This window comes from Mustela putorius, unplaced genomic scaffold (assembly GCF_011764305.1).
Source record: "Mustela putorius furo isolate JIRA1106 unplaced genomic scaffold, ASM1176430v1.1 tig00000460_pilon_pilon_pilon, whole genome shotgun sequence".
Classification (NCBI taxonomy): domain Eukaryota; kingdom Metazoa; phylum Chordata; class Mammalia; order Carnivora; family Mustelidae; genus Mustela; species Mustela putorius.
Window position 1 is genome coordinate 13795918 of NW_025421389.1, and position 23294 is coordinate 13819211.

The following is a 23294-nucleotide window of genomic DNA, read 5'->3' on the forward strand; positions in this document are numbered from 1 at the left end:
CATGTGAATGACCGCCCCTGCTGCTCAGCCAGAGTCCCGGGGGCTAGCCCAAAGGCTTTCTGGTAACTCAGTGCAGCCTTGGAATGTTCTGCCTCATGTCGAACTTCATGCTTCGGTTGCTGCCCCCTGGCCCATCCCCCTGGAAGCCCAGCCTCTTTGTCCTTCCCGAGGGCTCTCATTCAGTCTTACCGCCACTGGCTCCCAGCCAAGGCTCTGGGGCTGCAGCCTGATATCTCTCCCCCAAGGATCAGAGAAGCAGGGAGGAGCTGGGGGATCAGAGCAGGTGAGAAGACATATCTGGCCCTGTGGAGCCCATCTCGAGCCCCCTTCCGCATCTTGGTAATGCACCATTCATGGCTGTTGAGGCATAGGCCATTTGGAAGAAAAGGCCCTTTCTGAGTCAACTGATCTAAGTTTTGATAGGAAGCTGTAGAAATCACCTGGTGGTTGTTTCCCCTCCAACAGCAAGAGCCCGGCGTCGTAGAGGTATGTTGCCTGACAGGAAATCAGTAGGCTCGCCCTCCCCTGCGTTCTGCTCCTGTACTCTCGTCCTCTCCCCTCTAAGTAGAAACACCTCTCAGAGAACTGGATAGACAGAGGCTAATTGGGAGCAGGGAAGAAACTGCAGGAAAACTAATGAGCAAGTGTGTAAGCGAACATGAGCTGAGATGGGCTTCAAGAAGCCACCAGGTCCATCTCCCTGCCTCATGGTCATATCCTGCCTCAGGGTCTTGTCTCCATGTCACACTCAACTGCTCCCTGACCTGGGCTCGGGAGCCGGGGAGTTTGGATAACGAAGCCAGACCTCTCTCCTCTAGGTGTGTCTCTAATGACAGTTCTTTCTGATATCTAACCTCAGTCCCTCGTGCTGCAACTTGAGCTCATCTTCCCCTTTCAGCAAAGGAGACTAGACATTGACCATCCTCCATGTTATCATTGGCCTCTGCTCCTAGATACCCATCTGTAAGTCATTCTTGCACTTGATAAGTCCTGAGGAATCAGGCCAGCAAGTATGGGGGCCATTTGGCTCATTGGAGACAAGAAACTAAAAGTCTGGATTCTGAAATCATCCTTTCTGAAAAAAACGTATCTGGACTGCAGCACCCCAAGGGAGAGTAACTTGCTGTTTTGCCTGGAGCACAGCACTCACCTTCTCTGGGCCAGCTCCTTTATCCGTGGAATAAGGGAGCTGTATGGAGTCAGAACAGCTCCGAGGGCCTTCCGCGTGACAGCCTCCATCCCGCCCACGCTGAGACACCTGGGTCTCTGCTCTGGGGCTGGATGTGAGCAGGTGCTCCTGATAGCAGGTGCTCCTTACCTGCCGCAGACCTTGACAAGAGAAGCAAAGAACACAGGAGCCAAACAGCTGAGCCCCAAGCAGAAAAGGGAACCGTGAGGCAGCCTTTAGCTAGAGCTGTATGGCCTTGAATTAGTTCTCAGCCAGCCTTGCAGGAAGAGAGGGCTTTCCTCTCCATCCACCCACCCACACAGAGAAATGGGAGAAGGGAAGAAGTGCCCCCATTCACCCACACTTAAGCAGCCCCACTCAGAGCCTCAGCTCTCATTATAATTCTCATGTCTGCACAGAGCTCTGTTTACAAGCTCGCTCATCTTCTCTGGGCCTCCATGACTCTCTGACAGTATTTACTGCTGTGCGCACTTTACGGATGTGAACGCTGAGTCTTGGAGAGGTGAAACTTGCCCAGGTAAACACAGCTGGAGAGCAGTGGTCCTGAGACTCAAATCCCATCTTTGGGACTCCAGTTTCATGATGATCTGCAGCCCTCCTTTCTCTCCACTTAGACCTCCTTGAGACTCTGGAGTAGACACAAAATCCAGACAGAGCCCCACCCCCATTCTTTGAGGAGAGACCATGCCCTCCTCCTTTCTAAAACCCCTTCCTGGGGGGTTCAGTGAGTTAAGCATCAGACTTTGGCTCACATCATGATCCCAGGGTCCTGGGATTTAGTCCCACATTGGACTCCCTGCTTAGAGGAGGGTCTGTTTTTCCCTCTACCTCTGCCTCTCCCCCTAACTTGTTCTCTCTCTCTCTCTCTCTCTCTCTCTCTCTCGATCTCTGTCAACTAACTAAATAAAATCTTTGAAAACTAATTAAAAAAAAAACCCTCCCTGGGAAGGTGGGCTGCGAATTACTCAGCCTTCAGCACCCCCTGCTTCCCGAAGAGCAAATGACCACCTCTGACTCCAGAGGTCCTCCTGTCTGATCGGCCTTTGCCTGGCCTCTTGGAGCCCCCAGCTACCACCTGGCAGCAGATGGGTGAGGCAGAACCATTCTTTGGGAGATGAGGTAGGGGGAGAGAGAAGAGAGGGTTCATAGAATTCCATCTCCCAGCATCAGCCCACCGACCGTTCAGAGTAAGTGGTATTACCTCCCTGTGTTATGATGAGACACGGGCTCAGAGAACTAATTAAATGACCCAAGACCACACTGCTAGTAACTAGAGAGGCCACAGAGCAGCCCCAGATCTGACTCCAGACATAGCATGACATCCCCAGCCTGCTGGCATGGTCGCTGAGGTTGCGTGTCAGTCCGCAGGAATCCCGTGTACCTGTGGAACCCAGTGGCCTGCCTGGTGAGCAAGCAACGGCTGAGGAATGCCGCGTGCGGAGCCCGCCCTGCCAACCTCTCCCAGCGATCGTGTCCAATAAATGCAAATTAGCCCTAATGGGAGTCGGAAATAAACATACTCATAAAATACAGCTGTCTTTCCTCCCCTCCCCCCAGCGCACACACACACTCGCACGCAATGCTTTCCAAAGTCAAATGCAAATGGTATTTTCAATTACATACCAGATTTGGATTATCCACGCCTCTGGCCACAAATGTTAGTGCCCACCACAGGGAGCTGACTGGTTTTAAGACACATCCAATACATTTCACCTCAAACGAGCAATGAAGACCTTACCCCATCCACTCCTCAGAACAGCTAATGGGCTGTTCCTGAGCGACACATTTGCATCTGGACAGATATATGCAGCCCTTACACCCCCCCCCTACCACCACCACCACTCCCAGACTGCTGCACTGTGACAGTGATGCAGAGCTGAGCTGAAACCCACATATTCTGACTCTGGCTGATCCCAGGACACTCACAGCAACTCAGTGCTGCCCCATCTTTTTATAAAGCAGCCGCTGTGCACCATTGCTAATCAAAGGGGAAGGGGAGCCTGGGAGGAAAGACGGCACAAAGAAGGGAGGTGTTTAAGGATCCCGTTGTCACTATCCTTGAGCAAGGGGTGTGAATGAAGGTGGCCAGTGTGGAGTACAGAGGGTAAGAGACTTGTCCGAGGTCTTAGCAGAGCCACGGGATACTGGCTGCCCTGGGCCCCCAACTCAGTGACTCAAATGCCTATAGCCTCGCCAAACAAGCCATCTCCGTAGGAGCCCCAAATCGTAGTATCTCCCCAATCTGGCCCATGAGTCCAACATGGAGTGCCAGTAGGATCATGCAGGACCTTCTGGAACATAGTAGATGCTCAGAACATCATAGTGGTTGTTAGTGTTTTCTAGATCTGCCCCCTCTCAAAAGATCCCCATAGTTTTCCCCGTCTGTACCCCCTTCCCTGGGCATCTCTTCTTACTCTTCTCTCGTGTATTCAGAGCTCATCTGTTGAGGGCCACCTCCATGCAAGCTCTCAGCTGGGACAGGAGGGATGAGGAGGGATATGACAGGGCTGCTCCCCTCAGGAAGTCACCCCAACCCGGCTCCTCCACCCAGCCACCCATGAATCCCATGCAGCAAGACCGAAAGGAAAGCTTCCATCTGGCTCAGCCCCACGCCACAGGCTGCGGCACCAAGCAGGACCCTGGGACACACAGACACAAGAACGGTCCCTGTCCTGCCGATGCTCAGTCATAGTCTAGTGAAGTCCGGAGGAGGCATTTAGTGAAGGTCTCATAGGTGTCCACGAGTCAGAAAGGAAAGGACAGGGGCGCCTGGGTGGCTCAGTGGGTTAAGCCTCTGCCTTCGGCTCAGGTCATGATCTCAGGGTCCTGGGATTGGGCCCTGCAGAGAGCCTACCCCCGCCCCACCCTCTCTGCCTACCTCTCTGGCTACTTGTGATTTCTGTCTGATTTCAAATAAATAAATAAAATCTTAAAAAAAAAAAAAAAAGAAAGAAAAGAAAAGAAAGGAAGGGACTGTTATTCTGGGAAGAGAGAGCAGCCCCTCCTCCCCTCCCCTACCTCCTAGGGATGTAAGGGCAACTACAGGAAGGGCTAACACTGGGGAGAGAACCTACCACAGTGGCAGGCGCCCAGAGATTTGTAACCACTTCTATTGTTAACTGGGATGTTAGTGAAAAGATTAGGAAACTCTGAGGAGCTCCTTCTCCATTCCAGGCAGGTCTGGGCAACCTTCCCACCTCCACCCAATCTTGTACCCTGTCACAACTTATGTGCCCTGTATGGCGTTCTGGGGAGATCTGATAAGGTCATTCAAGGCCACTGTCAGCCGGAAACACAGGAGCTCTTTGTTTCTCATGCATTACATGTAAATATCTGACTTGAGCTTTTTTCCCTCCAGCTTTATTGAGATGTAATTGACATTATATAAACACTTTGTAAATTTAAAATATACAGTGTATTGACATGTATACATTTCATATATTAGGAAATGAGATTATTACCACTGCATTAGCTAACACCTCCAACCCATCACATACATCATGACCATTTCTTTTTACTTTTTCTTTTTTTTTTTTTTTGAAGATTTAATTAATTTATTTATTTGACAGAGAGATCACAAGTAGGCAGAGAGGCAGGCAGAGAGGAGGAAGCAGGCTCCCCACTGAGCAGAGAGCCCGATTCGGGACTTGATCCCAGAACCCTGGGATCATGACCTGAGCCGAAGGCAGAGGCTTTAACCCACTGAGCCACCCAGGCACCCGGACCATTTATTTCTTTTTTGTGGCAAGAATATGTAAGATCTTCTCTCTTAGTACCATTCAAATACATAATACAATATTACTGGTTATCATCTACATGCTGTACATGAGTTCCCCAGAAGCTATTAATAACTAGAAGTTTGTCCCCTTTGACCAGTATCTCCCCATTTCCCTCACCTGCAGCCCCTGATAACAATCAGTCTACTATCTGTTTCTCTGAGTTTGGCTTTTTAAAATTCCACATGTAGTGATATCCTACAGGATTTGTCTTTCTCTATCTGACTTATTTCACTTTAACATAATAACCCTCCAGTTTCATCCATATTTCATCCTGTCGGAAATGGCAGGATTTCCTTCTTTCTCATGGCTGAATAATATTCCACACCATATAATCATCTTTTTCCAAATCCAAAACATATGAAGAACTCATACAACTCAATAGAAAAAACAACAACAACAATTTTTTTAATGGGCATAGGACCTGAATTAACAGCTTTCTAAAGAAGACATACGGGGCACCTGGGTGGCTCAGTGGGTTGAGCAGCTGCCTTGGGTCATGATCCTAGGATCCTGGGATCGAGCCCCACATCGGGCTCTCTGCTCAGTGGAGAGCCTGTTTCTCCCTCTCCCTCTGCCTGCCACTCTGCCTATTTGTGCTCTCTATCTCGCTGTCAAATAATAAATAAAATATCTTTAAAGAAGACATACAGAGACGCTTGGGTGGGTTTGTTGGTTAAGGGGCCAACTCTTTATCTCAGTTCAGGTGTGGATTTCAGGGTCATGAGTTCAACCCCCGCATTAGGTTCCATGATGTGTGAGGCGCCTACTTAAAAAAAAAGTACAAATGGCCAGCGGGCATATGAAAAGGTGCTCAACATCACTACTCATCAGGGAAATGAGAACCAAAACCACCGTGAGGTATCACCTCACACCAATTAGAATGGCTGTCATCCAAAAGACAAGAGACAACAAATGTTGACAAGGGTGTGCACTTTTTCAGACTTAGAAGCTTCTGCTATTTCAAGAACAGGCTCAAAAACTCCTATGAGTACCGCGCCTGCCACAGACACCATGGTGTACCACCCAGATTCCTTTTCCCCCTTCTAGACTAGAGGACAGGAGGACTCATTCCCCAACTCCCAGAGTGTCAGAGACGGCCAGCGGGATCACCTGTGGTTAAAGGGAGGGAGCCCCCCCTGTGGCCAGCGCCCACAGAGTATAAGGCCAATCCGGAAGAAGACAACCCTGAGGGCCGTCCCAGAACCCCACCTCCTGGAGGGTCTGCTGAGACCTTGATAGTGCTACCTTCACCATTCAGATGGCCCCTCTGGCCAATCTTGCCTCCTTTGCTCCCATCAGGGGCTGGTCCGGAGAGGACTCCACACTACACGTCCTATCTCAGAGTGGGCTTGGAGGTCCCCAATGCACAACAACCTCTCCCAGCCCCCTACAGGCCACACACAGCCTGATTAATCCGAGCAATGCCCTGGAGTTGCAAAGAGACAATGGACTCTTCATGTCTTCGTGGTAGCATCCTGAAAGATTGCACACAGTCACCCATAAAATGTACCCTCTCTACAGGAAATGAAATGCAGTGCTCACCAACTTCGGAAGACAGACTTGCTCTCTCTCTCTCTCTCCGTGATAGGAGATTTCAAAAACATCTATAATGCTAAACTGTAGATGAACATGAAAACACCTTTTTATAATGAATTCTTAAAGCGTTGCCCTTTTTCAGACTTAGAGACTCCTGCTTTTTCAAAAACAGGCTCCAATCAGGAAAAAAAAAAAACAAAAAACAAAAAACACTTTGCCTTTTTTCCTCTTAGGACTCTGGCAAATAGCAGATTTGGTAAATTTGCATGAAGCTGAAAGGTACATTTCGTGGTTTTCTGGGATTCCCTGAAATGAATTTTTGTGGTAAGAGGCCTAGAGAAAGCACTAGGCTTTTCTCCCGACTTGGCACGCTGCCCTCTGGTTGCCTCAGCCTCGTTTGCTTGGGACCGTGTATTTTCTTTCCTCACATTCATCTCCTTCCTGAGCAGGTGGCTTCCACGTCTTGGCTCTGTCTCTTTCGCCCTTTGCCTGTCTCTCCCTATGTGTCCCCCTCCATGGATTTCTCTGTCCCTGTCCCTTCTTGTCTCCTCCTCCAGCCTTCCCCCGGCTGCTGCAACCAACGGAGGACATGGTACACAGTCACGTTTTCATCATGCCAAAACGGCATTCCAGATCTCTCTTTTTAAAAGCCAATTATTGGAATTTCTTCTGTTGATTTTGTAAATCCCTTAATGAGGTGACCTTTCCCCTGTGCCCCTCTATCCCTGTAATTACTTCTGAGGCTCTAGGTACTGGGAGGAGAGGTTTCCTGCTGGCCTCATTTCCCTGCTTCTGAAAGCCACACAACACCTCAAGGGGGTTGATTTGCCGGATGGGAGACCGTAGCAAAACCAGCCATGTCAGTTCTGCTTTCATTTATGGAACCAACTTGGACACTCCTGAGTCCCATCAGCCTTTTGCTGGCTGGGGATGACTGCCTTGAAGCTGTGGAAGGGACAGGAGGCACAGAGTGACTGCTCATTCATAAACAGCCACACAGCACCAAGGTTAGGACCAGGCCGCTGGACTCACAGGGGCCCGAGCCAGATTCCTGGTTCCCCTACTTGTGAGTTGCGTAACTGGTCCCAAGTGAATTGGCCTCTTGCCTCAGTTTCCCCATCTGTACTATAAGGATGCTTGAGGGCCCACAGCATGAGGCTACTGTGAGGTTTAAACATGTCATTGGCAGCCCATGATGCCATGATAGATTTCTCCCCGAGACCCAGCCATGGTGAGCAGGTGAATCCTAAAATCAAGTCAAGGGCAGAACCAGCTGGAGAGTTTGGCCAGACACAGCAAGGCAGCCACAGCCCGTGTTTCCTGCAAACACAGAGGCACAGAGAAATGGGGCTCACCTTGCCCTGGGACCATCCACATAGGAGCTGAGCTGGGGAAAGAGCAAGTCCTTTCCTTGGCAGGGTGACCCACATCCCAGGTGCCCAAGGAGGATACACACACCCTGGGCTTGCCTTCCCGTCCTGCCCCTGCCCGGGGGTCCTATGATGCACTCCCCCACGGCACACTGTTCCTTTTGCTGCTGCTCTCATGGGACTCCCTTTCCCTAGTGGCTTCTCCCTCCAGCCACCAAAAGAGCTACCTTGTGCCTGTCATGCTGTCTGTCTGCTCACTGGTCACACAACAGCCACCATCACGCAGTGCCAGGCACTCCTGTGGATGTGCACGCACACACACACACAAATACGCACACACGCCTCTGTGTGCACGGTGCCTGCTCTCTGCTGCCCTCCCCTCCCCAACAGCCTTCCCTCGCTCTGCTCTTATTACATTCTCGGACTTACTTTTCTGTTCAATATTAGTGACAAATCCATCTCCATGCAAATAGCCCCTTGCTGATGAGATGGCTCAGACCTTCTTTCAGGGTTTAATTTGAAATAAACAGAAGACTCACCCTTCCCAATGTGAGGAGGAAAACACATGGTTTAGTTTGACTCAGCCCCCACCAGCATCTGTCTCCCCTGCCCTCACCCCACCATGGTAGCCCCCTCCTCCCTAGATGGTCCCCTACCCATCCCATCTATCTCCATGAGGACTTTTGAGCTCTAATCACCTCCTCATCACTGTGATTTCACAGGAGGCAAAGTGCTGGCCATGACATCTAGGGAGGCTGGGGCCGGGGGCATAGAGCAAGTCCAGAACAAGGGATTGAAACAAGCTGTTGCCTGTGCAATAGGCAGCTATCTATTTCCATGTGGACGGACTTACTGAACAATGACAATGATATCAAGAGCTAATGGTATGACATTCTTACCACTGGGCCAAGCTTTGAAACAAGGCACTTGTATTAACTCATCTAATCAGCATGATGGCCCCATGAAACAGATACAATAATATCTATGACATAGACAATATCTCGCAAAGAGAATTAAGTGGTTTGCCCGCAGTCTTGCAGCCAAGAGCCAGGAGCCAGGAGCCAAGCCAAGTACTCTGCCTCCTTTCTTATCCCCTGCCCATCGGGAACTCTAAGGGAGAGGTGGGCTTTTCAGTGTCCCGAGCCTTTGCGGGTCGCTGGAGTCAGCAGACCTCCGAGATGAGCTGGTGCCTCAGTTTCCACATTTCTAATATACGCATAATGATTATATCTATGTTATACAGGGTTGTTGTGAGGCCTGGGTGGTCACTTCCAAAGTACTGGAAGAGTTTTAGAAGTATTGTTAAGTTCTAGAAGGATTGTAAGTCCTATATCAATCAGTATCAGCTATTACCCATTATTTTTATTGTTTTCTTATTACGGTGTCCAAGGTGATGTGCTAGGTGTTGGGGGAGATGCACAAGGCATTAAGACTCCCACTCTGGAGGGGTAGGGAGCCCGAAACAGGTCCCCAGATAAATGTAACACAGATGGCAGTGACAGCCGGTGTAAGAGGGACGAGCACAGTGCTAGTGAAGAAAGGGAAGTTTGCTTCCGACACAGCCAGGTCAGGCAAGACACCAGTCAATAAGCATTTTTTAAACATCTTATTTATTTATTTGAGAGAGAGCGCGTGCAAGAGAGAGCCCAAGCCAGGAGAGAGACAGAGGGAGAAGCAGACTCCCTGCTGACCAGGAAGCCTGATGTGAATGAGACTAGATGCCAGAAACCTGAGATAATGATCTGAACCAAAGGCAGGCAGTTAACAGACTGAGACACCCAGATGTCCCACCAGTCAACGATTATTGACTGAGACATCATTATGGGCTGGATACTAAACATAGGGATGGAAAAAACCTGATAAGGACCGGCCTCAAGGACCTCACAGCTACTGGGACAACCAACAGCTCATGGAGGTGGCCTATGGCTCTAGGACAATGAGAGGTAGGCACTAAGTCAGAAGGGGACTTCCTAGAGGAGTTGATAATAACCTGAGCCTTCGAGAATGACCAAGAGTTAACAAGGCAAAAGTGGTCTTCGAGCTGATCAGAGAGATCTTGGGATTCCAGCCAGTTAAAACTCAGAGTAAGGACATTTCTTTCCAGAAGGAAATTCACAAGCAAAAGCATGTCATTCTAAAAGGGCAGACTGTCCTTGCAGAGAGGGGAATGGACCAGTCCACCTAAAGTATGAGAGGAGAAGCTGGAGGGTAGGAGCAAAGCAGATAGTAGGTTACTACTGAGTATATCAGTTAGCTTCCACTGTGTAACAAATCACCCCAAACTTCAGGATTTAGTGGAGTCAACAGTGGGTGAGCTCAGCTGAGATGGCCCACCTGTGCACCACATCGGGTCGGCTGAACCCATACATGCCTTTGTAGCCCATCAGAAGTAGTGGCCTCAGCTTCATGAGCACAGAATATGGGGGGACAGTGGGCAGGAGAAGCCAAGCCAGGCGGAGCAGCTTGGGATTCCCCTGGGGTGAAGGTTGGGGGGGGCATTGGGGTCTTCACCCAGTGCCTGGCGACCTCTACTTTCCCAAGGGAACAGAGCATCAGACTTCTAAGCCCCAAGCACTCTGCCCATCATCTTTCAAGGGAATGAGCCCCATCTGCTTGGAGAACCAATCATGTGCCCCATCCATACAGTGCTGGACAGTTTCACAAGGGCTCTGCCACACTGCATCTCACTTGATCTTGGCAACTACACAGCCAATCTGGTTTTATTATGGTCCCTATTTTATAAATGAGGAAACTGAAGCCCAGGGAGGCCAAGCAACTTGCCCAGGACCACAAGCTAGTGAATAAAGGACCGAGGATTTGAATCCAATCTGCTTGGCCTTTAAGTTAGCCAAACAAGGGGAGATGAACAACTGGGAAAGAGGGACTTATTCCAAGCATTGCAACTCATTCTTATCCACGAGAGGAATTGAGTCAAACTCAAAAATGAGGTTAGAGATGTTGGCAGGAGTTAAGTTCAGACTTTGTCCAGATGGCTCTAGGGGGTCTTTGAATGCTTTATTTATTTATTTATTTATTTATTTATTTATTTATTTTAGATTTTTATTTATTTATCTGACAGAGAGAGAGCACAAGCAAGGGGATCAGCAGAGGGAGAGGGAGAAGCAGGCTTCCCATTGAGCCGGGAAACCGATAACGGGGCTCTATCCCAGGACTCTGGGATCATGACCTGAGCTGAAGGCAGACCCTTAGCCAACTGAGCCACCCAGGCACCCTCTTTGAATGATTTCAAATAAAGGAATGTTAAATATTCAGCAAATTGGCAAGTGAATGGATCGGTGAATGGGGTAGAAGACCAGATATTTGTAAAGATCACTCTGGGACAGTGTGGAACATGGGGAGGGGGTGAGGTATTACAGTCCAAGGAAGAAACGCTGAGGGGCTGAGCCAGGAAGACTATCAGGAATGGAAAGGGAGAAAGAGATGGGAAAGGTATTTCAGAGCCTTCAACAGGGATGGTTAGCAATGCAGGGTGAAGGAGGGTAGAATCCAGAAAGACGTGCAGATTTCTGGCTTCTCTGATTAAACAGTGTGGACAATGTGGACAATGTGGCACAGTGTGGGCAATGTGTCCAAAGTGTGGACAATGCTTTTGGGGGGTTCGTCTGCACACAGATGTTTGCTGAGTCCACAGGAAAGTGATTTCCTTCTCCATAGACCGTGTGTAGAATGGCACAGGCTGGGCAAGAGCAAACCCTTGGCAAGACCAACAATTAAAGGCAGGAAAAAGACGGAAAGTATCATCCAGGAAGGACAGGAGAAATCCAGAAGAGAATCCCATCCCGGAGGCCAGCTTAGGATCTAGCCACTCCCCACCTGGTCTCATTTATCATCATTGTATTTTATCAACCCAAAGTTATGTGACGTGTTCGTTTACATTGTTTGTCTGTCTCTCCACTAGGGCAGGAGCTCTGAACCCCCAGTGCTTCACACTGGGGCTGGCGCCGAGTGGCTGCTCAGTATAGATTTTCTGAATGAAAGGTGACCTCCCACTGAAAAGCAGTTCTGCGAAAACCCCCACAACCCCAGTCCTGTGTTGACCTTCTGCGGTTCTGCGCTTTGGCCATGAGGTGGCGCATCCCCGGCAGTGAGGAAACGGGAGGCTGGGGTTACCTGTAGCCCAGAACGTGACGGCAGGGCACAATGACCGAAGTGAGCAGTGAGTGGGTCTGACCAGCAAAAATCATTCATCTACTCCCTATCCGGCCCCTCTCAAGCACCAACTGCTAGCCAAGCCGATGCCTCCAAGAGCCCTCTGAAATTGGCCTGGGGAGGGGAGCCCACAGGCAAAGGCAGAGCCCCTCCTGCACCCACGTGGGGACAGAGGACCATGATGAGGACAGGAGGCCTGGTGGCAAGGGCTCTGAAGGGTCACTGCAGCTTGTCGGTAGGTCTGTAGGCTGCCCTGACTCTAGCAGATAATGTTATAGGGTCCAACAAACCAGGATCCAAATTCCAACCATATCCCTTGTCTGCTGTGTTGCCTTAGCCAAGTGATTTGCCCTTTCTGAACCTGTTTCCTGCTCTGCAATATGGAGATGCCAATAGTACCAGTTTCGAAGGTTAATGAGGATAAAACAAGAGAGCCTTTGGCACAGTGTCTTTCACATAGCACCCAAACTAAATATTATCCTTAAAAATTGGACGTAATAACCAATATTTGCATAAGCCTTTGCAAGGCTCTCTCGGCATTCTTCATATCATAAAAATAACCCTCATAACCGCCCGGCTAGTATCTTTATCACCCCACTTTCCAGATAAGAGGGCAGGGGCTGTTGGATTACGTAACCTGCCCACAATCATGCAGCTTGTAAAGTAATAGACTCAACCCAGGTTCAGTTCAGCAAACACAGCCGGGGTGTCCCCTTCGAGGCAGGTGCTAGGCCAGGTGATAGACATCCAGGGTGGGTGAGGTGGCCGTTGAGGGGACGGACAGCATCTGCAGATCACTTCCATAGACCAGGTCAGCTACTGAGACAGAAGAGTCCCCAGAATGCTACAGTCTCGTAGACAAAGCGGGAGATTCTCCAGGGACCGGACAACCCCTTAGTGCAGTCTTGAAGGCTGAGTCAGAGGGAGCCCGGAGAAGACGAGCAATGAGAACTCCAGCATTCCGTCAAGTTCAAGAAATGCCCTGGGCAAAGGAACCAACCTGCTGTGGAATATGGTTCATGCTGGGCCCTGACGCCAAGCCAAATTTCCAGCAAGCAGCAGGTGGACCTCCTCTCTCTGACTTAAGTCCCTGGAACTCGCAAAGGGAGCGGGGTGCCAACAAAGGGACAGAGGCCCCCTGGGGGCTCTCACTGTCCAATGAGCTCCTCCTTCCAAGCACTCATCAGTTTGTAATTTTTCTAGGAGACCTCACATACTGGTGCATACACATTATGCGGGGTCTTTTTTCAATGCTGATTCTGATGTGGGAGGTCTTGGGGCAGAGCCCAAGGGTCCACATTTCCAAGCAAGCTCTCCGGTGAAGCAGATGCTGTAGGTCCCTCCTGGGCACATGCTTTGAGTCATGAAGGTCTCTCCCCATCGGCTCCCAGAGGGCAGGCCGTGTTCAGGATTCCTTAACCACTCTGTGCTTTCGGGGGTGACAAGGAACAGGCTGGATGGAAGGAAGAGAAGGATGAAGGCCAGGGGGCAGACAGGAGGGAAGGAGGGAGTGCTGAATGCTGGTTGGCCTGCAGGCCTGAAGCTAGAGACAGGGATGCACTGAGGAAGGGCAGCCAGAGGCCCCTGGGGGCCCTCCCTCCGTGGGGTCAGCATGGGCACTCCCAGCATGAACTAAGCCCGCCCTGCATCCCAGCCAGATCCCTGGGGCCTGGGGCTGAACACTGATGCCTTGAAAACAAGAAAAAGCAGCACCAGCAACCAACCTGCCCCTGCCAAGTGTCTCTGACCTGTCACCTCCCCAGCCTGTGAACCGGACTGGGCTCCCTCTTCTACCAGCAGGAATGGTGCTACCTCGAAAACAGACTGAGAACCACCCCCACGCCCTCCCAGCCCAGGCTGCCCTCTCCAGAAATGGCTGGAAGCAGCCTGTCCCCCAGCGTCACACAACAGAGTTTCTGCACTGCCGTCCCAGGGAGGGCTAGCAGGCTCCCCTCTTTACCAGCCCCCCAACAGTCACTCGTCCACCACCCCCAACTCTACCCCCACCACACACACACACACACACACACACACACACACACACACAGAGTAAAAAGTGCTGACCCCAGAAACCAATGCCCGTGACAGACCTCCCCTCCAGCCATCTTCGGTTGATTTACTCAACACATGCGTGAACGACTACATGCCAGGCACGGATCCAGACACGCAAATTCAGCAACATCCAAGACAGACATAGTCTTTCTCTGCTGTCAAGAAGTCTCCTTGGTCATAAGGGGAGACAAACAATAGATGAACCTGGGCATAAAGAAAGTAAAGGCGGGGTGGGGGGCTCGTACAGGGTGGCCGGGCCTCACTGAGGATGTGACATTTCAGAGACACCCTCCTTAACGGGAAGCAGCCGGCAGGACAAGGATATAAATAGAGATTCCAGGCGGAGGAGCCAGGGCCAGGCCTGGGGCCGGGGTGAGCTTGGCGTGTTTGGCAAACAGAAGGGCGGTGGGCAGGGCATGGTGGGTGACGGGGGTAGAGGGAAGTCAGTTTCAGGGGCGGCCCAGGGCTGAAGGTGCAGGTGCTTATAGGCAACAGGGAGGAGTCCGAACTATGTTCTAGGTAGAGTGTGAGCCCCTGGCAGGGTCGACACAGAGCCAGGCCACAGTTGGATCGGGGTTTCTAAAACACCACTTCCGGAGAATGTTCTGTGTGTGAGAGGGAGACCCAGGAGTTCCATCCAAAGAGCTCAGGGTCAGCGAGGTGCTCTGCCGTGCCGTGGGGGCAGGAAGGTGGCCTGGCTGACCTCCCGCTCTTCTCCAGCAAGACCGTCCAAGCCCCTGCTGCTGGCCTTTGTGGGCTGATGTGCCCCATCAGCCGTCTGTAGAAACCAACCTCCTCTGGGCCAACCCCCTGAGGAAGCTGGCCGGGGACCCACCTAGGTGACCCAATGGATGTTGAGGGGAGCCCCCTCAGTGCTGCCCTTGGCCTGGCACCAAGCCAATTTTCCCAGCCTGTTCTGGCAAGATTGCCCAACCAAGTAAAACAAAACCATGAGTCAAATAAGCTTGATACCGTACGGTCACTGGGTAGGCTTCCAGGGAGCAATTCCAGAACAGGGCAGAAATCCTCAAACTCCCAGCTCCACTCTGCCCTCTGCCCAGCTGGTGTCCTGTGGGAAGGACATCAGATGGTCACCCCAGCGTACGCTCTGGTCCAGAAGCTTGAGGCCTTCTGATCATGGGATCCCTTCTTAGAGACAGCTGTGGGGCTGGGTGGGTGGCTTCCTCAGCTTCTCCCTGCAGCATCCTTTATTTCCTAAGAGGGCTTAAGGAACCTTAGTACAGAAAACAGATGGAAGCTTTACCTTCCTGGTGGAACCAGGACGCGCTTCCCGAGCCCATCCCCATCCTTCTCTGCCCTCCCTCGCAGGTAACTTTGGATGGTGCTATGCTCTCTGGCCTCAGTTTCCTCCTCTGTCAATGTGCCACCTGACTTGGTCTCCCTACCTCACCTTGCCGCTCAAGTTCCCCCGCCCCAGGCAGCAGAGCTCAAAGAAAAGTCCTCAAGGGCCCCCCTCCCACACAGGGAGAGATGGGCGCCCGGCATAACCAGGACCAAGCGCCCCTTTGATCATGGGGCAGTAATTTGGGCAATGCATCCCTTTGGCCAGCAGTGCCCATGGAGCCACCCCCTGTCTGAGCCCGAGCTGTGGCCTCCCCGGGCCTTCTGTCCAGCTCTGTGGCCCAGCTCTGCCCGGGGTGCCTTCCAGGCTTCCTCGGGCCTCAGTCACCCAACAGTTAATGCCATTTCCTCTTGACTGACAATGAGCACAACACCAAAACAGTCAACTATTTTTATCTCCGGATTAATCACAAAAGGCTAACGCTTCCACCTTCCCTGTGATTAAAAATTAGGAGACCAAACTCTATAGTGGTTCAGGATAATAACCAATCCTGTGAGGGCGACGTATGAATAATGCATCTCCGGGCCCCACGGCTCAGCCTCCCCACCTCCCCACCTCCCCCTCCGCTGCCCCACACCCAGCAGCCCCAGCTCCGGGCCAGTCTGAATGGAGAGGTAATGAGTCGCCCGTTCCGTCCGCGCTACAGCTGCCAAGAGCGACTGTTGATTTCTATTCAGTCTCCTGGCCCCCAAACTCCTCCCTCCTCACCCACTCCCACCCCACGCACCCCGGCCCCATCCGCACCCCCTCCTACCCCATCTGGTGTGCAGCGAGGCGAAGGCCAATCAATAATGCATAGCTACATGAATAACCGCATGATAACCACTTATTTAGGAAGATATAATCAGGACCCATTCTGAGGATGGATGTTCGTGTGTGTGAGCGTGTGTGCGCGCTCGGGTACTCATGAAGCGGGCGTCCCACTCCCCTCTCCCCTCCCCTGCGCTCCCTCTAATCCAATATTCCAAAACACAGGACTAGAACGGCAAGAAGGAAGCTCGGCCCCTCGTTGTATGTGGTTTTTAGAAAGACCTCCTCGGGCTCTGTGCTGCGATCAGAGTGGGATAGGCACCTGAGCAAAGGCCCCGGGGACAGCTGGTTCTCCAACCTGCTCGCACACTGGAATCCTCCCGAAGTTTGGGGGTCCACCGCCAGAGATTGGAATTTAGTTCGTGGGGTGCAGCCTGCCAATGGGATTTTTTTAAATCTCCCCAGAGTATTGTAATATGCAGCCAAGGTTGGAAACCACGGTCTCAGGCCCAAGACAAGTCGGCGCCAGAAGGAACTGTCCGGATCTCCTGTTGTCCTTTCATATTTTGTATCCGGTGAAACAAAACCAGAAGGAGGGACCCCGTGCCCGAGTTCCCCCTTCTAATTTAGGGTACTTTCCACAGGACCATACCCTCTAGCTCTTCCCTGGAGAGTCCCAGAGACACGGGGTGGTCCAGTGTTTCTTCTATTCCTGACACTTGAAATGGTTCTTTCCAATGTCTCTTGCTCTCCAGCTCAACCCGGAGCGCCTCCATCCCGGACACCTACTGGAGAGAAAGCTGCCCCCACAGAAGAAAGGGGGGCAGGAGCCCCAGCCCCGGCCCTCCCTGCTGGAAGAGGCCCAGCATTGCACAGAGCTAAAATTCCCCTCATCAACAACTGTCACACCCCCTCCCCCCATTGTGGAAAGCCCTCATTAGCCTCCCTTTTGCTCTCTGGCCACACCAGCACCAAGGAGGCCTCCGGCACTAATGAGGGAGTTTGGGGTGGGCGGGGTAAGGGGTGTCATCCTCATTGTCCAGCCCACAACCAGCATCTGCCTGAGCCCAGAGCCCCCTGGGGAGGCTGGGCAGGGTTGGGTGAGGCCAACGGCCTCTCTGGGCCAGGATCTCCAGTGGAGTTCTGGGGCTGCTGATAGCATCTTGGAAACCCCAAGGGTTTGTTTTTCCTCAGAAAATAGAAACATGGAAGTTGGTACTCACTGGGCTGTATAGTTCTGAACTGGGCCTCCTCCAGGCCAGGAAGGAAGGAGGCACAGACACAAGCTGAAGGGGCTGCTTTGCTGTTTACCTGGCCCCAGAGCCTCCTTTAGTCTCCTGGGTGCCCTAGGAGAGTGGCAGATGTGGGCAGGCCCTGGGAAGGGGAGGGAGGCCAGGCAGGTTGTGGGCGTGGGGCCCTGGGTCAGGACGGGGCTGGCAAAGCTGTTTGACCCTGCTGAGTCCATCTTCCCAGATCCCACCGGGCAGAAGCTTGCACAGGGCCTGGATGGAGACAAGGACCTTCTCCGGCAACTGGGCAAAGGCCTTTTGTGCCAAGACCCCCATCCGTCAGCACCCGATTTCCCCTCCATCCATTCACTCAGCAAACATGCAGCTCAGCCCTCCTCAGGCCTCCAGAACTGACTGGCCCAGCACTTCCCTGGGGGTGGGGTGAGGGAGGTGGAGGAGAAGCCTAGGGACCTCCCAGGGAGTCTCCAGGGAGCCCTTCCCCTTCTGTGGTTTGTTTGTTGGTCCGGGGAGGAGAGGCAGGGAACCACAGAAACCTGAGACCCTCTAGGTGTCCCTAAGCGCGAACAGGAGAAGAGGCTCTGTGACCTTAGGCCAGTCATTAAACTTCTCTGGGCCTCTCCTCCAAATGATGGTCACCTGTCATCATAAGTGCCCATCCCACATCCCAGGGTCGTCCAGGGGATCAAAGGGGTGACTCCATGGACTTGGCAAACGTGATGGAGCGTCTGCCAGCAACTGGGCCCTGTGCTGGGTCAGGTGGGATATGCAGCCGCTGCTATGGACATCTTCCCCACGGCAGCACCCCCACCTCTCAGGAGCCACAAGTCTCCGATCACCCCACTGTGAAACACAGCAGGAGAAGTGGGGAGCAGAGATTCGCCCTGACTCTGGGATGAGGCAGTTGGAGCCATTCTGGAAGAATCAAGCACTAAGGAGGTGTGAGGGTCGCATAGCCCTCTGAAATGCCATCTCAGTCTTGCAAGGTTGCCTGCCCCCTGTCCCCTGACCCCTGCAAGGGCAAGGAGTGGAGGGGAGCTGCAGGTGTCAGAGGCCCTGGCTTGGGGCCCGTTCCCCAGCAACCTTGAGCTAGTCACTTAATGTCTCGATTTCCAGATCTATGTCATTGGGATAATAATAATGTTTACCTTGCAAGACTGTTGTAAGGATTAAATCAGACGACAGATGTGACAGCGTTTTGTTTTAAAAAAAGAGAGAGAAGTTAAAAAGAAAGAAAGTACAGATATTATCTGGGCAGTGGAGCTTTGCCTCCCAATCTGATCTGTGAAACGGAGCTAATGATGCCGGCCCTGTCCCCTCACGGCTCATCGCGAGTGGCGGATCAGATGATGGCAGGAACATCGGCTGCAAATAAACATGCCGTGCATATGTCAGGGATTATTGCTGTTGTTGTATTATTGTTATAATACAAGGGGATTATACATTTTATTAAAGTATGATAATTATTGTTTGTCATTGGCTCCATAAAATCCACCCAGCCCAGCCTGCCAGCCCTGCTGGAGGCGAACAGCGCCCTCAGTCTGACCTCTCTACCCCTCTCTCCTCCCCTCCACCCCTGCAGTGCCACCTGATGACCCGGTCATCCTGGGGGGGCCTGTGATCAGTCTGCGGGCAGGGGACCCCCTCAACCTCACCTGCCATGCAGACAACGCCAAGCCTGCGGCCTCCATCATCTGGTTGAGGAAAGGAGAGGTCATCAATGGGGCCACCTACTCCAAGGTGAGGCCTTGGGGCAAGGGGAGGAGCGGGGCCGCGGGGGGGAGGGGGAGGGGAGGGGCCTCACCGGGAGAGCCCCCTTTCCCCAACTCTGCGCCTCTTGCACTGTGTGTGTGCTTTTTGTCTCCCATTCTTCCTTACCTCTCGTTGTCTTTTTCTCTCTCGCTCTATGTCAGTTTTTCCCTCTCATCCTCTGTTTCTATTTATCTGACCTTTTCTGTCTCCTGACTGTGCAACTCTGTCCTCCTCTCTTCTTTCCTGGGGTAATTGCTGGGCTCGGTCAAGACCCTAAGAATAGAATAAGGTCGGAGGAGGAGGCTCACGGACAGAAGTGGCCAGGGCCTAGGGTTGCTAGATAAAATACAGGACACCCAGTTAAATTTGAATTTCAGTATAAGTATATCCCAAAATATTGCATGGGGCATAATTATACGCCATACTTGGACTAAAAAGTTATTCACTGTATATCTGAAATTCAGATTTAACTGTATTTTTATTTGCTAAATCTGGCCAACTTTCCAGGGCAGTGAGGTAAGGCTTTTTAGGTTCTTGCCTGTCCAAGATGCCCGACTGAGGAAATCCAGCCCATAATCCCTTATGATCCCTTGCACCTGCTGTACCTATCTGCAGGGGTGTCTTTCTGTAATTCACACAAGGTACCATGAGCCGGGAATGCCCTGAACTTGCCCCTGTATACTTGGGTCTTTATTATTTTTTTTTTAAAGATTTTATTTATTTATTCGACAGAGAGAAATCACAAGCAGGCAGAGAGGCAGGCAGAGAGAGAGAGGAGGAAGCAGGCTCCCCGCCGAGCAGAGAGCCCGATGCGGGACTCGATCCCAGGACCCCGAGATCATGACCTGAGCCGAAGGCAGCGGCCTAACCACTGAGCCACCCAGGCGCCCAGGGTCTTTATTTTTTATATTTTTTGATGCTTTGACATCCCAAAGCCTTCCCAATGAGGAGGGACTGCCACTCCCAGGCTTAGCTAATCTCCTAGAGACGGGAAACCAAGCGCCGAGCACACGCCTTTGATATGCAAATAGCCCAGCATCCAAACCCTCACCACCTCCTTTTAACCAGCTGGGAGTCCGAGGTGCTGGCCTCCTCCAACTCTGAATCCTTAGGGCCTGGATAACTGGAGATCAGTCCTACAGCCAAGAGCTTCTGGAAATGATTCAAACCACCCAATCCCAAAACCTTTGTCCATTCCTTCCCACAAGAACCCCAACAAAGGCGGGCACCACATTTTCCCCTTGCTCCCCTTGCTGCCGGACCACCCCTGAGGCATCCCCGTGACCCTATGTGGAGCAGGGCTCCCCCTCCTCTTGGGGGCTGTAACAAATCGGGCACTCATATCCTGATCTGCTGGCTTTCTCCTACCTGAATAAAAATAAGATCCCAGGTACAGGTTAAAGCCTCCCCCAACCAAACTCCACTCAAGGAAATTGTAAACAGAATCCCAGACCGCGTTTATATATCATAGAGCCTTTAAAGATGAACAGGATGGTGGAGGATGGCTGGTCCAGCTCCCTTGATGTACAGATAGAAAAGCAAGGCCTGAAAGAGAAGTGACTGCCCTTCTCAGTTGGTGAGTGGCCTGAACCACAGTCTCGCGGCACCCAGGGCTGCGTTCCTTCCTGTGTTCTCTCAGTACAGCCTTAGACAGAGGGACAGCTGCTGCCAGGTTGTGTCCGCCCCCAGGGCCAACCAGTGCGCCCAGGCTCTGAAACTGGAGGTCCAGGCCTCCAGAACCCCAGCTCGCTGCTTCCTGTGGCTCTCCTGGGGAGATGCATGACCCGTTCCCCACTCCTACCCCACTGTTCCTTTTCCTGGGTCTTGAAAAAATAAGCAAGGCTTTCATCACCAGTCGGGGCTATGAGGCCAAAATGACGCTTCTCTGAGGGTGTGTCTTTCCTGTCCAAACCTGACTCCCCGCCAAGGAGTCTGCCCTAGGGCTGCTGACAAGGCCCCACCCCGCCCTGGGCCCCCACCCAGATCCTGGTGCCAGAACCCAGGACAAATGCCTTCCCTCCCGCACAAGTCCACCCAGGGGGAAGCTGCCAGTTGAGAAATAAATCTCTCACTCCTGTCCTGGGCTGGAGCCGCCCCTGTTATGGCTGAGGGAATAGATCATCCAGACAAGGATGAAAAGGAAGGCAAGGGGTATTCCTTCCCATCTGGGCATCTGTCCAGTCCCTTCCTGAAGTTGGGTCAGCCTGCGGCCCCTGCCAAGATTTCTGTCCTGCAAAGGACACACCCCATGCAGGGAAGAGAAAGGTCGGAGTCACCCTGCTGTGCCCGTCCGGGGGTCACCTTGCCCCAGCGCATTGCATCACCCATGTGGTGAAGGGCCCTGGAAGAGCCTGGCAGGGTGCTACAGCAGGCCAGAGCAAGAGGCCACGCTCGCCCTCTGCACCCCCGTCCCAGCCCAGTTCACACTCCTGCAGACCGATGACCAGAAGGACAGCACCGGGCAGCAGGGGCCGGGGTTCCAGACCCTGCTCTGTGAATTTCAGGAGAGTCATTCCTTGAGCCTCAGTTTCCTCTCCGGTAAAATAAAGGGGTAAAATAAAGGGGTTGGATCAGACACTCTGTAGGAGTAGGGCTTAGGCTTCCATAACAAAATACTACAGACCCGTGGCTTAAACAACAGACATCTATCTCTCCCAGCTCCAGAAGCTGGAAGGCCAAGATCAAGGTGCCAGAAAGGAGGGTTGCTAGTGAGCTCTCTCTTCCTGGCAGAGGCACCTTCTCTCTGTGTCCCCATGTGGCCTTTCTTCTGTGTGTGCAGAGAGACAGATCTCTGGTGTCTCCCCCTCTACTTACAAGGACGCTTAAGTACCCTTATGACCTCATTTAACCTTAATTACCTCCTTAAAGGTCCTTTATCTATATACGGTCACACTGGGGTCTGGGCTTTACCATGTGAATTCAGGGGGCACACAATTCCGTCCAGAGCAGGTCCTTGCCAGCTCTGACAAGCAATAAACCTACGACTGACCCAGCAGTGCTCACGTGGAACCAGCTCTAGGGGCCACCACCCTCTGCCTCCCCCTCCTTCTCCCAGGACTGCAAGGACCAGTCACAGAGGCATTTCTGATGACCCAAAGGCATAGCAGCCCCAGAGGTGAGAGCTGCTGAAACAGAGAGAAACAGAGAGAGGGTGTTAAGAGATCACTCAAATGTGCAAACTGTCAAGCCGTGCCCAGGGACCCCAGAACACATTGCCTGGGGCAGCCCTGCTGGCCCTGAGGTCAGAAGCCCTCAGTATTTGTCACCCAGTGCTGGTTAAGCCCATGTCCCTGGAGCTAGGCAGCCTCACTTCGAAACCAGGCTCCACCCCCTTCCAGCTCTGCCATGGTCAGCAAGAAAGCTACCTAACTTTGCAGTGCCTCAGTGTTCGCATCTGTATAGTGGGGAGCAAGAACAGTGCCTGCCGCAAAGGATGGCTGGAAGGCTGGAACAAGAAGAATGCCTTGCTGGCGGGCTCTCTGCCTGGCCCTCACTTGATCCTCTCAGGCTCCAGGGTGCACCTTGCTCTCCCCTTTCCTAGATGGGAATGTCCGTATGACTGTAGGGCTCCATAACCTATTATGGTAACTTAGTCTCTCTGCCTCAGTTTCCCAAGCTGCAAAACAGGGTGCTATTAGCCACAGACACCCATCAGGGCTGCTATGAACTTAAGGTGAGTGATGTACAGAAAGCACCTGGTGGAGAGTCAGAGCACCGGCCAGTTGTGTTAGACCTACCTCTCAGACCTCCATCCCAGATCTGCCTCCCCAGGAGTCATCCACTAACCCTGGTTTCAGGGAACCTTCTTTCTGCCATCCAGCATGTGGCCAGCAGGGGAAGGGTGAGCCAGCAGGACGGAGGACAACATCACTGAGGATGGCCAGGCCCCTTGCCCTGGGAGGAGAATCAGAAAAAGGAAGCCACCCTCTGCCCCCGCCCTGACCCTTGCCCCAGCCCAGGCTGTGGCCCCTCTCCTTGAACATGCTGCCACCAACACTTTGGTGGCCGGAGTGCCTGGGGGAGTGCCTGGGACTCCTGGCCGGTGTCTAGCGGCAGAAGCCTGGGAGCTGGTAGCAAGGCCTCTCT

At 52.4% G+C, this 23294-nt stretch overlaps 1 protein-coding gene across 4 annotated transcripts in view; it reads left to right on the plus strand.

Annotated features, from left to right (window-relative positions):
* The window catches only part of KIRREL3 (kirre like nephrin family adhesion molecule 3), a 546348-nt gene that overhangs the window by 481794 nt on the left and 41260 nt on the right, over positions 1–23294 (plus strand). For all 4 annotated transcript variants that reach the window (XM_004750228.3, XM_004750231.3, XM_004750230.3 and 1 more), the window contains exon 6: positions 19039–19196. In XM_004750228.3, the coding sequence (XP_004750285.1) occupies positions 19039–19196 (158 nt within the window). The remainder of the gene's footprint in view (positions 1–19038; positions 19197–23294) is intronic.